This window comes from Bos mutus, chromosome 14 (genome assembly GCF_027580195.1).
Source record: "Bos mutus isolate GX-2022 chromosome 14, NWIPB_WYAK_1.1, whole genome shotgun sequence".
Lineage (NCBI taxonomy): Eukaryota > Metazoa > Chordata > Mammalia > Artiodactyla > Bovidae > Bos > Bos mutus.
This window is the reverse complement of record NC_091630.1, coordinates 57,806,476-57,820,728: the sequence shown is the minus strand read 5'-3', so window position 1 is coordinate 57,820,728 and position 14,253 is coordinate 57,806,476. Positions and strand designations below refer to the sequence as shown.

The following is a 14,253-nucleotide window of genomic DNA, read 5'->3' as shown; positions in this document are numbered from 1 at the left end:
TCTGTCCCTGGGGATTCTCCAGGCAAGAATACTAGAGTGGGTTGCCATTTCTTCCTCCAGGGGATCTTCCTGATCCAGGGATCAAACCCTTGTCTTTTTTGTCTCCTGCATTGGCAGGGGGGTTCTTTACCACTAGCACCACCCAGGAAGCGCCAAATTTGGGGGCTTTTAATTTTTTTAGCTGAGTTAATGCAGTTCCTCCTTTCAGACAGCTTGGCTGTTTTTAAAAACTGTTTTAGAGTACATAAAGTTTACATTCTTGGAACACTTTTTCTTATTTCAACAAAAGTCAGTTAGATGCTATTAAATTGATTAAATTTAAATAAATAGACTGAAGGTAGTTTCTAAATTTAGTCTCAGGTCCTTAAGTAAAATTGCCCTCAGTGAGCTGAAACTTTTTTTTTCCAAGTTACAAGGATTTAAAGTGACATCTAGTAAAATGTGTATTCTATAATTAAAATAAGTCCCATTTGGAAATAAATTTGACTCATAGAAAGTTGAACTATTTCTTATTATATCATTCAATTCATTCTATTTTTACGGTTTAATTATATAGTTGACCCATTTAATCTAAATACCTCACAAAATAGAAACTAGGGTATCTTTTAAACAATTTTAGAATCTGAGCTATCCGCCTTCTCTTTGGTGAGTGGGGCCAGAGAGAACCAGAACAGGTATTCTCTGTGCCTTTTTGATGATCTTTTTATCTACGAAATAGATACTTTTAGATAAATGATTGCCCTGGGCACAAAGAACACTGGGAGTTGACATGCAATCTGTTTTGTCTACTGTTGCATAACCAGTGACCCCAAAACGTAGTGGCCCCAAAGGATAAAGGTTTCCCACTGCTGCATTTCTCTGGGAATTCAAGAGTCTTGGAGGCTGCAGTCAAGTGTTGCTAGGACCACAGTCACCTGGAGGAACTGCATCCAAGGTGGATGGCAGGTGGGTTGATGCTGCTGTTGGTGGGTTAGGGGGAGCTCAGTTCACCCTCCCCAGGGGCCTTTCCCGATACTCTTTGTTTTGGTTAGAGGTCAGCTTCTTGTCCAGGGAAGCACCAGAAGGGTGATCCTTCAGTGTCTCAGACTGGCTCACTGCCCAACTCCAGGGAGTTTGTCCTGAGATGCCTCCTGGTGCCAGGATGTGCCAGGTGCCAGCTTCTGGGCCCCCAGGAGATGTGGATGCCATGAGCAGACACACAGGTGCAGGGCATAGGGAGAGGCGACATGCTCAAGGAGGCTTTCCTGAAGAGGGTCTCACCTGAGTGCAGTCCGATCTTCCTTCCTCTTGGGGAAAGGTGGGTGTTGGTAGGCGAAGGGATGGGCTGGCCATGGGGAGCTGGTCAGGGAGAGATTTGGACAGAACTTCTAGCCAGGTGGGCAGGACCAGGTCGAGGGACTGAGTCCTCTACCTTCTTCCCGTCTTTTGTAGGCTTGTTATATATTTTACTTCTACGTGTATTATTATGTGGGCTTCCCAGGTGGCTCACTGGTAAAGAACCCAACTGTCAGTTCAGGAGATATAAAAGACACACGTTCCATCCCTGGTTGGGCAAGATCCCCTGGAGGAGGGCTTGGCAACCCACTCCGGTATTCTTGCCTGGAGAGTCCTGTGGACAGAGGAACCTGGCATGCTACAGTCCATAGGGTCGCAAAGAGTCAGATGTGACTGAAGCGACTTAGCACACAGGCACGCATGCATATTATTATACATTGCTTTACAGCCAGATACCTTTTTAAATAATATTTTGTTTCACTTGGGAGTGCAAGCTCTTTCTTCCGATGGAGATCAGCGTGGAGTAAGAAGTGGACATTCAGATCTCTCAAAATGGAGCTAAAGTCTGAGTTACACTTGTAACTTTAAAAAAAAATTTTTTTTTAAGATACCTTTAAAAACATTTATCCCCACATTTATCTTTTCTGTGCTCTTCATCCCTTCCTGTATTTTTCAGTTTTTCCATTTGGTACTATTTCCCTTCAACCTGAAGGACTTTCTCTGTCATTTAGTGCAGTGTGGGTCTGCTAGGAACAGAGTGTTCAGCTTTTATTTAACTGGAAACTTCATTCGTTTGCCTCCATTTTTGAGGGATACTTCTGCCAGATACAGGATTCTAGATTGGCAGCATTATTTTTCCTCTTAGCACTTTAGCTATGCTATTCCATTCCTTGTTTTTTAAAGATTTTTTTTTAATGTGAACAATTTTTGAAGTCTTTATTGAATTTGTTACAATACTGCTTCTGTTTGATCTTTTGTTTTTTTGGCCATGAGGCATGTGGGACCTTATTTCCCTGCTGCTGCTGCTAAGTCACTTCAGTCGTGTCCGACTCTGTGCGACCCCATAGACGGCAGCCCACCAGGCTCCACCGTCCCTGGGATTCTCCAGGCAAGAACACTGGAGTGGGTTGCCATGTCCTTCTCCAATGCATGAAAGTGAAAAGTGAAAGTGAAGTCGCTCAGTCGTGTCCAACTCTTAGCGACCCCATGGACTGCAGCCTACCAGGCTCCTCTGTCCATAGGATTTTCCAGGTAAGAGTACTGGAGTGGGGTGCCATTGCCAGGGGTCAAACCCACAACCTTGCATTGGAAGGTGGAGGCCTAACCATTGGACCAGCTGGCAAGCCCTCTGCTGTTCCACTCTTTCCCTGGGCCCTGATGAGAAGTTGAGCGTCATTATTTTTGTTCTGCTGTGTGTCTTTTTTTTTTCTCCTTGCTTTTTAAAAGTTGTTTCTGTGTTTTATTTTTAGCAGTTAGACTATCCTATAGACGGGTCTAGTTTTCCTGGTATTTACCTGTTTGGGATTTATTGAGCTGCTTGGGTTGGTGGGATGACTTTTGCAAATTTAGTACATTTTATTCATAGTTCTTGAAATATTTTAATCCTATTGTTCTCTTTTCTCTTCCCTAATGACTGTACTTGTTATCTCAGTAAATGATATGAATTCTCAAATCATTGATACTTAGTTCTTTTTCTCCTGTCCTTTTTCTCTGTTTAATTTGGAGAATGTAAGGTTACTGACCTGTTCTTTTGCAGTGTCCAATTAACAAACCAACTCAGTAAATTTATTTCAAATGTTGTATTTTTAGCCCTAGATTTTTATTTAGTTCTATTTTAGAGTTTCTATTCTGTCCTAAAATAACCAATCTCTTCTCCCATTATATACTTATTTTCCTATAAATTCTTTAACATATGTATATTTTATATATATTTATATATATATATATATTTATAACATATATATATTTATTATAGTTAAAGTCCCCAACTACTCATTTCATTAATGGAGTAGAGATTCTCTTTTTCTTAACTGTTCATTCTTAATTATGGATCACAGTTTCTTATTTCTTTATATATTTTGTAATTTGAAAAATTGTATTCCAGGAGTCATGAATAAAATAGTAGATTGAAGTATAATATTTTGTTTGTTTCACTTCTTGGAGAGTGCAGTCTCCTCCTTTTTTTAATATTAATTTTTATTGGAGTATAGTTGCTTTTCAATGTTGTGTTAGTTTCTGTTGTACAGCAAAGTGACTCAGCCACGCATATACATATATCCCCTCTTCCTTGGATTTCCTTCTTATTTAGATCACTATAGAGCATTTAGTAGAGTTCTCTGTCCTTATAGCAGGTTCTCATTAGTTATCTATTTTATACATAGTATCAATAGTGTGTGTGTGTGTGTGTGTGTGTGTATGCTCAGTCATGTCCAACTTTTGTGGCCCTGTGGACTGTAGCCTGCCAGGCTCTTCTGTCCATTGAATTTTCCGGGCAAAAATACTGGAGTGGGTTGTCATTTCCTTCTTCCAGGGATCTTCCCAACCCAGGGATCAAACTCACATCTCCTGTATCTTCTGCATTGGCAGGTGGATTCTTTACCACTAAGCTACCAGGGGAACCCATATATATGCATTCTTAAAGTAAATGCCTGAAACTGAGAAGTCAATCAGTGAGTTCCCTTGCCCTCTGGCCCTGGATTGACTGGAAAGCACTGGCAGATGATCAGTGCCCAGTTGAGTGTATGAGTGACATTCTTCTAATTTTTCCTTTTCCCAAGACTGAAATTTGTGATACCTGTGCTATTCAAATGAGCCACCGCTGGTTACTGATACCTGCCAACAGAACAAGATATCTGAAAGTGAATAAAAAGTAAAATGAAGCATTGTTCTCTCAAACTTGCCCTGAGACAAACTCCTTTTCCTTTATGAAACTGACTAATCAAATGTAGGTCAGAGAACAGTAAGAGTTAAAGACTCAGAGATAAAGTGCATTCATAGCTTTGTGGTTGCTTTGAGGGGCTCCTCAGACAGTAAGAAATAGAATAGATCTATTTATCATAGATCTGAGGACTATGAAGTCCAAGGTCAAGGTGTAGGCAGATTCCATGTACCATGAGTGCTAGCTTCTGGTTCATGACAACACTTCTTGTTTCTGAGTTCTTGCTTAGCAGAAGGTGCAAGGAAGCTCTCTAGGGTCTCTTTTATAAGGGCACGAATCCTGTTCCTGAGGGCCCCATCCTCGTGACTTAACCACCTCCCAATATCATCACATTGGGGTTCAGGATTTCAACATATTAATTTTGAGGGAAGACATTCAGTCCATTGCAATGGCATTCCTAGTACTAATGGCTGAAAGGTGTTTTATTATTTACCATCTTTCAGGTTCCAAATCACTGGTGTTAAATGTATTGCCATTTAATTCAGAACAACCCCAAGCAGAACTGAGATCCAAATCTTGATGGTTTGACTATAAAACAGACACCTTTAACCACCAAGCTATAAATACTACCTGATTCAAACACTTCTTTGATGATGAATCAATTTATTTTTTATGTGTTAGATTGTTTTATCAATCACTTCTTGCTCAACCAGTAATATTTTATCTAACATCTACTTTATTGTGGACATTGATTTCAGAGTAGAACATGATAGACATAAAAGAATTCAAAGACTGTTTGTGAAACATGCAATTTAGCTGAAAAGTAAGGCTTACATAAAAGAGCCAAACAGCCAAAAAAAATGCTACAAAAGATCATACAGTAAATGCTCTGTTTTATGGAGCAAGCTATATTTCTTACCATGCAATTTAGTATTACCATTAAGAGAGCAGAACTGCCTTAAATGTAATAGAGCCATTAATTTGATGTTTACTCATAGTGTCAATCTTTCCCTGCCAGTCCTTTATACTGACATTAATTTCCCAAAGGTCTAAAGATATTAATAGCCTACAGGAGACATTGAATATAAAAAGTCCTCAAAAAAAAAAAGTTAAGTCCTCTACGAAACTGCACCCTGACTTATTTTAGAGACATGCCACTAGCCTGGCTCAGAGCTCCCCTTGCTCATGTGCTAGGGGGCCAGCATTGACAGTTTCAGGGGTGTACCAGGGAGAGAGGGACTGAGAGCAGCTTTCTGCAGGGCTGGTGATGCTCGTTTTTCTGGAGGTGGCCAGTGCAGTCAGGCTCTTTTTGTTGTAAACACAGTGATGTATATTTTTTTGTTGTTTATTAGTCACTAAGTCATGTCAGACTCCTGTGAACCCGTGATCTGTTGCCTGCCAGGCTCCTCTCTCCATGGGATTTCCCAGGCAAGAATACTAGAGTGGGTTGCCATTTCCTCCTCCATGAAATCTTCCTGACCCAGGGATCAAACCCACATCTTCTGCATCAGCAGATGTATTTTTTACCATTGAGTCACTAGGAAACCCAATGTATATTCAGCCCCTCCATTTTTGTGGCCTTGCTGAGTGAGAAGCACCTGGCTGTACATTTCCATCCTGAAGGCCATTTTCCTGTGACGTGAAAAGTAAGAAGTGCCCAGTAGACACCTGCTACCCCCTGAATGAACCCAGAGGACACAGTGCTGAGTGGAGTAAGCCAGTCAGAAAAGGAGCTCTACTGCATCCTCCTGCTTACAGGAAGTACTTAGAGGAGTCAGAGTCCTTGAGTAGTGGTTGTTAGGGGCAGGGGAGAGAGGGACTATCCTGCTGGCTCAGATGGTAAAGAACCCTTCTGCACTGCAGAAGACCAGGTTCCATCCCTGGGTCAGGAAGATCTCCTGGAGAAGGAAATGACAACCCAGTCTCGTATTCTTGCCTGGAGAATCCCATGGACAGAGGAGCCTGGCGGGCTATACTGTCCATGGGGTTGCAAAGAGTCAGACACGACTAAGCGCACACACAAGGAGAGAGGGGAATGGACTTTAATACTTAATGGGTACAGAATTTCAGTTTTTTGAGATGAAGCAGTCTGGAAATGTTTGGTGGTGATGGTCACACAACAGTGTGAAGGTACCTAATGTCACTGAACCATATCTTTAAAAACAGTTGCAATTGTAAATTCTGTGTTGTGCATATTTTCCCACAATTAAAAAAGTGTAAAATTATAAAACATGATGCCTCAATAAAGCTTGTGTTTAAGTGTTAACAAAAAAGTGCCCAGTAAATTATATTACATTTTATTAACATCATGCTGAATTGTTGTAGAAGAGCAGAAAATACCAGTGTTCTTGGCACTGTTCTCCACATGCTTATTAATGAGAAGAATAGCTTTTTTTTTTAAGAGGAAGCTGAAAGTAGAGATCCTTTGGCCTGAAATCATTGCCACCTGCTCTGGAAAGTCCTTGAAGGAGACTCCAGTTATATTTCTCACCTAGACCGGAGAGCCCAAACCTCAGGGTTGTGAAACAGGTCTGTTCTCCTAAGGATAAAAAAAAATAATAATAATAATGTGGGAAAACTGAACCCACATTCTCAATGAACATAAGGAGTGTCTGCCTTTCAAACAACTTAAGTGATTCTTGGAGCTCCTGTAGTCCAACATTGACTATATCGTGTAGACTAATTTTTTTTTTATCATGTAGACTAATTTTTTAAGGAAAAAAAAAAAAGAGGAGATTTAAATCTCATCAACACTATCTCTTACTTGGTATTTATAGATGCCCAGGAGGATGGAAGTCTGCCAGTTTATAATCAAAGCAGAAAACAGAAATTTGTTGACATAATTTTTTGGCATGATATACTAGGATTATTTAAATAGTATTACATAATTTCTATTTTTGGTTTTCAAGGAACATAGTGACTTATTTAATAGATAGTCATTTAAAAATTAAAATTTATAGAAGTAGAATCATCATATGACCCAGTAATTCCACTTCTGAGTATATACCCAAAAGAATCCAAAGCAAAGTCTAGAAGAGATTTTTGTTTCAATACACCCGTGTTCACAGCAGCAGTATTGACAACTGCTAAAATGCAGAGGCAATTCGTGTCCATCAAATGATGAATGACTACTCAGAATGTGGTTGGTACACAATGCAGTACTATTTAGTCTTAAAAAGGGAAGAAACTCTGACATATGCTACAACATGGATGAACCTCGAGGAAATTATGCTAATTGGAATAAGCCCATCACAAAAAGACGTACAGTATGATTCCACTCGTATGAAATACCCAGGCAAATCATGGAGACAGAAATTAGAATGGTGGTTGCCAGAGGCTGGGGAAGGGGGAATGGGGAGTTATTGTTTAATGGGTCTGGGCTGCAGTTCTACAAGATAAAAGGTGTTCTGGAGATGGATGGTGGTGATGTGTACAGCATTGCGATGTGTTTAATACCACTGAACTGTACACTTAAAGACAGTTAAGAGGGCAAGTTTTATGTATTGTGTATTTTACCATAGTAGAAAAAATGAAAGAAAATTTAAATATCAGCCTCCAGAAAAGATAAATGCTTTCTATCTTAGGTTTTAATGGGTTCCTTATCCCTGTTTTTTTTCTTGATAGAAATATTTTTCACAATGTAGGTTAGCAAGAGATTTTGCACATAAAAATTTGAGTAACTACAAAATACATGTTTTCTACAATAGGTTCTGGCTGGATGAAGAAGTACAGAGTAATTTGTGTTTTTTTCAGTGTTTTGAGGAACCTTCACACTGCTTTCCACAGTGACTGAACCAGTTTAAATTCCCACCAGCAGTGTTCAAGTCTTTCTTTTTCTCTACATTCTCAGCAACTTTTGTTATTTACAGTCTGTTTGACGACAGTCATTCTGACAGGTGTGGGCTAATAGCTTATTGTGGTTTTGCTTTGTTTCTCTCTGATGATTAGTGATGGTGAGCACCTTTTCATGTGCCTGTTGGCCATCTGTGTGTCTTCTTTGGAAAAACACTTATTCATTCACATCCTCTGCCCACTGTTTAATTGTGTTGTTTGTTATTTTGATACTGATATTTTGTGTGAACTCCTTATGTATTTTAGATATTAACTCCTTATCAGATGTATCATTTGCAAATATTATCTCCCATTCAGGAAGTTGTCTTTTTGTTTTGTCGATGGTTTCCTTTGCTGTGCAAAAGCTTTTAAATTTAATTAGGCCCCAATTGTTTATTTTTGCTTTTATTTCCTTTGCCGGAGGAGACAGATACAAGAAAATATTGTTACAAGTCATGTCAAAGAGTGTTTTGCTTTCGTTGTCTTCCAGGAGTTTTATGGTTTCCGATCTTTTATTTAGGTCTTTAATCCAATTTGAGTTTATTTTTGTAAATCAAGTGAGATTGTAAATACAGTGACTTTGGAAGAACCGTGTTGACCAAAAAGAAAATCTCTCTTAGTTTATTTTGGATTTGGGAAGTCTCTGGTGTTGTACAAGTTTAAAATTTTTGAAGGAAAGAAGCTCCTCTGTTCCTTCTTTCCAGATTAGCATATTAGCCCCACAGAATATGTCAAGATCATTCTGGTTTATATTCACGTTCATGCGTCTAAATAACCGTCCCACCCATCTCGGCTGGTGCTTAGTCAGGGAACCACTATAAACTCCATTTGTTTTGTTATTTTATTAATCTCTTCTAAATGAGCTATTATTTCCAGCTGTGTGTGTTAGTCGCTCAGTTGTGTCCAACTCTTTGTGTCCCCAAAGACTGTGCCTGCCATGGTCCTCTGTTCATGGAATTCTCCAGGCAAGAATACTGGAATGGGTACCCATTTCCTTCTCCAGGAGAGCTTCGCAACCCAGGGATAAAAGCTGGGTCTCCCACATTGCACTTTCCATCTGAGTCACCAGGGAAGTCATTTCCAGCTACTGACTCAGAATCATTAAAACCCTGGAAAATGACAATGTATATAATTGGATTGCAAGCAATTAATAACTGTGCTAGGTTTAAAAAATGTATTTGTATAATAAGCTGTGTGTCAGAGTACCATTTTGAAGAGTGTTAAGAATGAACAGTTGAGATGGGCAACATTTGTTTTAATATATTATTTGAAACTAGGTGCATGTATCTTTAAAAATATTTTTGTGACATTGACATTAGAGGAAACATTTTACAGGTTTTCCATTGTGACATTCTTCAGAAAATTCTATCTTGGATATTTATGGGTTTGCTAAGTGTTACTATATGTAGAGAATCAGTGAACAGAACACATCTGAGTGAATTTATTGAAACTTTTCATATGCTTCTTTTTTTGTCAAGTCTAGAGAAATAGATCTATTTCAACTCAGTCCAAAGAAATTAATTGTTGGAACACATGAAAGCCCTCTTTTTAAGGTGAGTTCACAGCATGTGAGGAGCCTGACAGTGAGGTGATTATGGTCTTTTTAGTTTGAATCTCAAGAAGATGTCTCTAGCTGTATGATCCTGCCTTTTGGGAAATACAAGTTAATTTTCCAGAATGTTTAGAAATCAGTGATTCATAATCGAGTCACTCTTGTGTGCCTGGCATCTTCACATGTTTTTACTGAAACATCTAACTCCAAAGTAGGGACTGTTTCCATTTGTTGATTAAAAGTGGGCAGAAGGAGGTGGCTCAGCTACGAGGCCCCATGCAGTGAGTGAACGCGTCTTTAGCTACTTCCTTTGCGATCTGTTGGCATTTAATCTTCAAGATGACCTGTGAGGTCCTGGCTGTAGTTATCTCCATCTCCAGACCAGGAAATCTGGCCTCTGAGAGGTTTACTCACTCAAGGTCACATGGTTAGTTAAGGTGTGAAAGCAGGATTGAACTCAGCTGATGGAAGAATACTCAAGAGTCTCCATCAGGTAAATATTTTGGTTCCAGTGCTGTAGTCCAGTTTCGACTGCCTGGATTCCTTAGGGAGTCACCACCTTTATATTCTGTAGCTCCAGGGTGATGGAACATTTGCCCTGACTTAGGGCTTCCCTGGTGGCTCAGATAGTAGAGAATCTGCCTGGGATGCAAAGAGATGCAGGTTCAATCCCTGGGTTGGGAAGATCTCTGGAGAAGGGAATGGCAGCCCCCTCCAGTATTCTTGCCTGGAGAATCCCTGTGGACAGAGGAGCCTGGTGGGCTACAGTCCATAGTGTCACAAAAGAGTCAAATACGACTGAGCGACTAACACCCCCATCCCCATACAAACACATTGTATGAAACTCCCAATTGTTCCATATCCATGCAAAACACTTGATGTTTTTATGCTTGTAACTTTAGCCATTCTCATGACTATACAGCGGCATCTCATTGAGGTTTTAGTTTGCATTTCCTACTGACTAATTATGTAGCAGAGCTCTTGTGCTCCCTTGGCATTGGTTTTCTTTGTTGAAAATTTGTGTTCCGATCCTGTCTATTTTTTTGGTTGTGCTGGATCTTCGTTGCTACATCTGTGCTTTTTTTGGTTGTGGAGAGGAGCTGTGGGCCTCTCACTGCAGAGCCTTCTCTTGTTGAAGGAGCATGGGCTCTAGAGCGTGAGGGCTTCACTAGTGGTGGCTCACAGGCTTAATTGCTCAGAGGCATATGGGATCTTAGTTCCTGACCAGGAATCGAACCCGTGCCCCCTGCACTGGAAGGTGGATTCTTACCACTGGACCACCAGGAAAGTCCTCTCTCTCTCTCTTTTTTTTTATGTTGTTGTCTTTCTCTGAGTTTTAATACCATTAATGAGGTAATGTGGAGAATTATAAAGAAAGTATTTTATTGCTGACATATTTTCAGGAAAGGAATATCTTTAATGGACATTTTATTTCCTACACCATTTTTTTTTCTTTTTTTGCGGGGCATGTATAGCAGGAACTGCCTGTCATCTCTTGGCGTGTTGTAATTTACCTTGCCTTGCTTTGCTACACGTACTTTTTACTGACTCTGTCAACTCATAATCTCTGGGAAAACCACTTGTGAAGGTACTAATTATGCCTCTAAACACACATGCACACATATCCATCCATCACAGGCAAACCTTGACTCCCCTACCACTGTGAGGGCACCCTAGTGATTCCAGTGGGCACTCTGCAGTGGGCACAACATCCTCTCCTGCTTTCTGGTTCCCCTGCACCCACCGCTGTTCAGTGTAAATTACTGGGGAGTCAACAAGTGACTGTTAGTGATGATAAGCTGCTGACTGGGGTAGGTTTAAGTGCTCTTGAATGACTCCAGTTTTAGAGAACAAGAGATCTTCTTTTTTTTTTTTAATTTTATTTTATTTTTAAACTTTACATAATTGTATTAGTTTTGCCAAATCTTCTAAACTGATGGATGTAGTCGTAAATTAGTTTGAAATCCTCACTTTAAAAACTGCTTGTGTAAGCTTTAGAATACCGAGATTTTGCCTGATGGCTAGCTATAAAATCTACTCGGAAAAAAGTATTGTAGCAAAACTGTGATTGTGATTTGGCTATGAGTTGTTGTTGTTTGATCGCTTGACCCCATGGACTGCAGCATACCAGGCTGCCCTGTCCTCCACTACCTCCCAGAGCGTATCATCCAAGCATCTCATCCTCTGTTCTCTCTTTCTCCTCCTGCCCTCAATCTTTCCCAGCATCTGGATCTTTTCCAGTGAGTCAGCTCTTCACATCAGGTGGCCAAAGTATTGGAGCTTCAGCTTCAACATCAGTCCTTCTGATGAATATTCAGGGTTGATTTCCTTAAGAATGGACTGATTTGATCTCCTTGAAGTCCAAGGGGCCTATGAACAAGACAGGGTAATTCTATTTTTATTTTGTAAAATAATTAAATTAATTTAATTACTTTTGACTGTGCTCAGTCTCTGTTGCTGTGTATGGGGTTTCTCTAGTTGGGGTGAGCGGAGGCTACTCTCAAGTTGTGGCCCGCAGGCTTAGTTTCCTTGCGGCATGTGGGGTCTTCCTGGACCACAGATCAAACCTGTGTCTGAGTCCCCTGTATTGCCAGATGGATTCTTAACCTCTGGACCACCAAGGAAGTCCAGTAATTCTGTTTTTAGAGTCGATGTTTCTAGGTTAGGCAACCTAAGAGTATTTCATGTCCTTTAGTGGTTTATTCTAGCTGTATCTGTGGACCAAAGGCAGAATATGTTCTTGATCATTGTGAGCCATGTTTTGTATTAATATGGGATTCCCTGGTGGCTCAGACAGTAAGGAATCTGCCTGTTAATGCAGGAGACAGAGGTTTCTATCCCTGGATTGGGAAGATCCCCAGAAAAAGGAAATGGCAACCCACTCCAGTATTCTTGCCTGGGAAATCCTATGAACAGAGGGGCTTGGCAGGCTACAGTCCACGGGGTCTCAAAGAGTCGTACACGACTGAGCAACTAACACTTGTATTAATATACACTTGAGTTGATTCATCAAGAGGTGTCCATGCTGTGTAGGATAATGAATGAGTAGAAAAGCTGATGAAATTGTGAGCTCATGGGGGGTTGCTTTTGAAATTTATGATCTGATAGAGCACTGGATTGGCACCTAGCAGATCTGAGATCTAGGACCAGCTTTGCTGTGTGACTTTGGAGAGGTCACTTGGCCACTCTGGGCTTTCCTCTGCTCTGAAATGAGTCAGTTGAAAGACTTGTGCTGTGAATTATTTTTATTACGATGGTTTTGAGGTCACATGACAACTTTGAAAATAATTCCAGTCTTGAAGTTCTTCATCTGTGGTGTTATTCCTCATTCCAGTCATAATTGCATGGCTTTTCTGTCTTTATTGCTTTCTCTTTGTTACTCTACTACTTTCTCTCTTCCAAAGTAAGAGAAGGAAAAGGTAAAAATAATAGTAAAGATGAAAAGGAATTTTTGATATAATATTAGAACAAAACAAAAGCCTGTTTTCGAAATAGTAAAATGCAAAACTTTTTACTTTGTTATTATGGGTCACAGTCAATTCAAATTGGGCCCAAAGGTGTTTTGGATTAAAATTTCTCTAATGTCCTCATAAATGTTTGTGATTTTATTCATTTAAATTTTTGGTGTCCCTTATATTTCAGCAAGCAAATAAAATCTTAAACTGCAGGCAGTAAGCAATCAAAAAGAGCCCATAGAACTTGGGGTTTATGTTTCTGTTTTAATTTAGTGCTAATTCTGACTTTATGTTCTTGTTGAGTCGTGAGACAAAGGAAAAGTAGATTATTTTGAAAGTTTTGAATGTGAGAGTGGGAATTATCAGTGTTAGTTATTGAAATAGACGTTTTCAGGCTTGCTTTTTACTTTTTCTGAAGCTATTCAAAATCTAGGTCAAGATTTGCAGCCTTACTCATGAACTCCTGGCACACTGTTCACTACATATTGCTCCAGAAAGGAACTAATAATGGTGGGGAAACTGGCGTCCACCTTAATGAAGTGGTTCTCAGGCATCATCTGTTGAAGTCCCAAGTGCCTCCTTAAAAAATCATACTGTTGATTACTCCTGTACCCGTGCAAAACATGGAATAAATCTCAATAAAAAAAGGTGTCTATGACAGAGCATCTTCCTTCCCTGTTGGCTGGCTCCCACTGTCAAGTAAAGATGTCATTATCTGGGCTGACGGCACCAGACGAAAGCAGATGCTAGAGGAAAAGATGGTTAAGTTTTCCATCACATTTTCTTGAGCTGCTAGCTGTCCACATAACAACCACTTTCATGATTCATCCAAGTGTCTCCAAATACAGTAAGAACATTTACAGAAATGGCAACCCACTCCATGTATTCTTGCCTGGGAAATCCCATCGACAGAGGAGCCTGGCGGGCTATAGTCCATGGGGTTGTGAAAGAGTCAGACAAGACTCAGTGACTAAACAACAGACCTAAGAACACGACTTTCCTCCAAAAAGTTTCTTTGCACGTTTCTTTCCACATTTGTAAAGTGGAGTCACATTGTTTCTGGACCTGAGTACGTGCCCAGTCAGTGTTAATTATTTCCTTCCTAAAAATGAAATACTCAAAAACTGGGATAGTGTCGCCTCCAAGAGCTGACCTTGCATCAGGAGAATAAAGAAAACCCAGAACAATGAGGCACATGTTTGTGAGCTCTGGTAGGAACTGCGTTTGGAGGACAAGATAAGAAAAAATGCTGACTTGTAATA

General features: G+C 40.0%; 1 protein-coding gene across 3 annotated transcripts in view; it reads left to right on the top strand.

Annotated features, from left to right (window-relative positions):
• FAM110B (family with sequence similarity 110 member B) overlaps positions 1-14,253 on the top strand; it is a 145,246-nt gene that overhangs the window by 17,838 nt on the left and 113,155 nt on the right. For 2 of the 3 annotated variants that reach the window (XM_070382375.1, XM_070382376.1), the window contains one exon: positions 804-945. The exons of the other annotated variant lie outside the window; for it this stretch is intronic. In XM_070382375.1, the coding sequence (XP_070238476.1) occupies positions 939-945 (7 nt within the window). In that variant the 5' untranslated portion in view covers positions 804-938. The remainder of the gene's footprint in view (positions 1-803; positions 946-14,253) is intronic. 3 annotated transcript variants of the gene reach the window in all.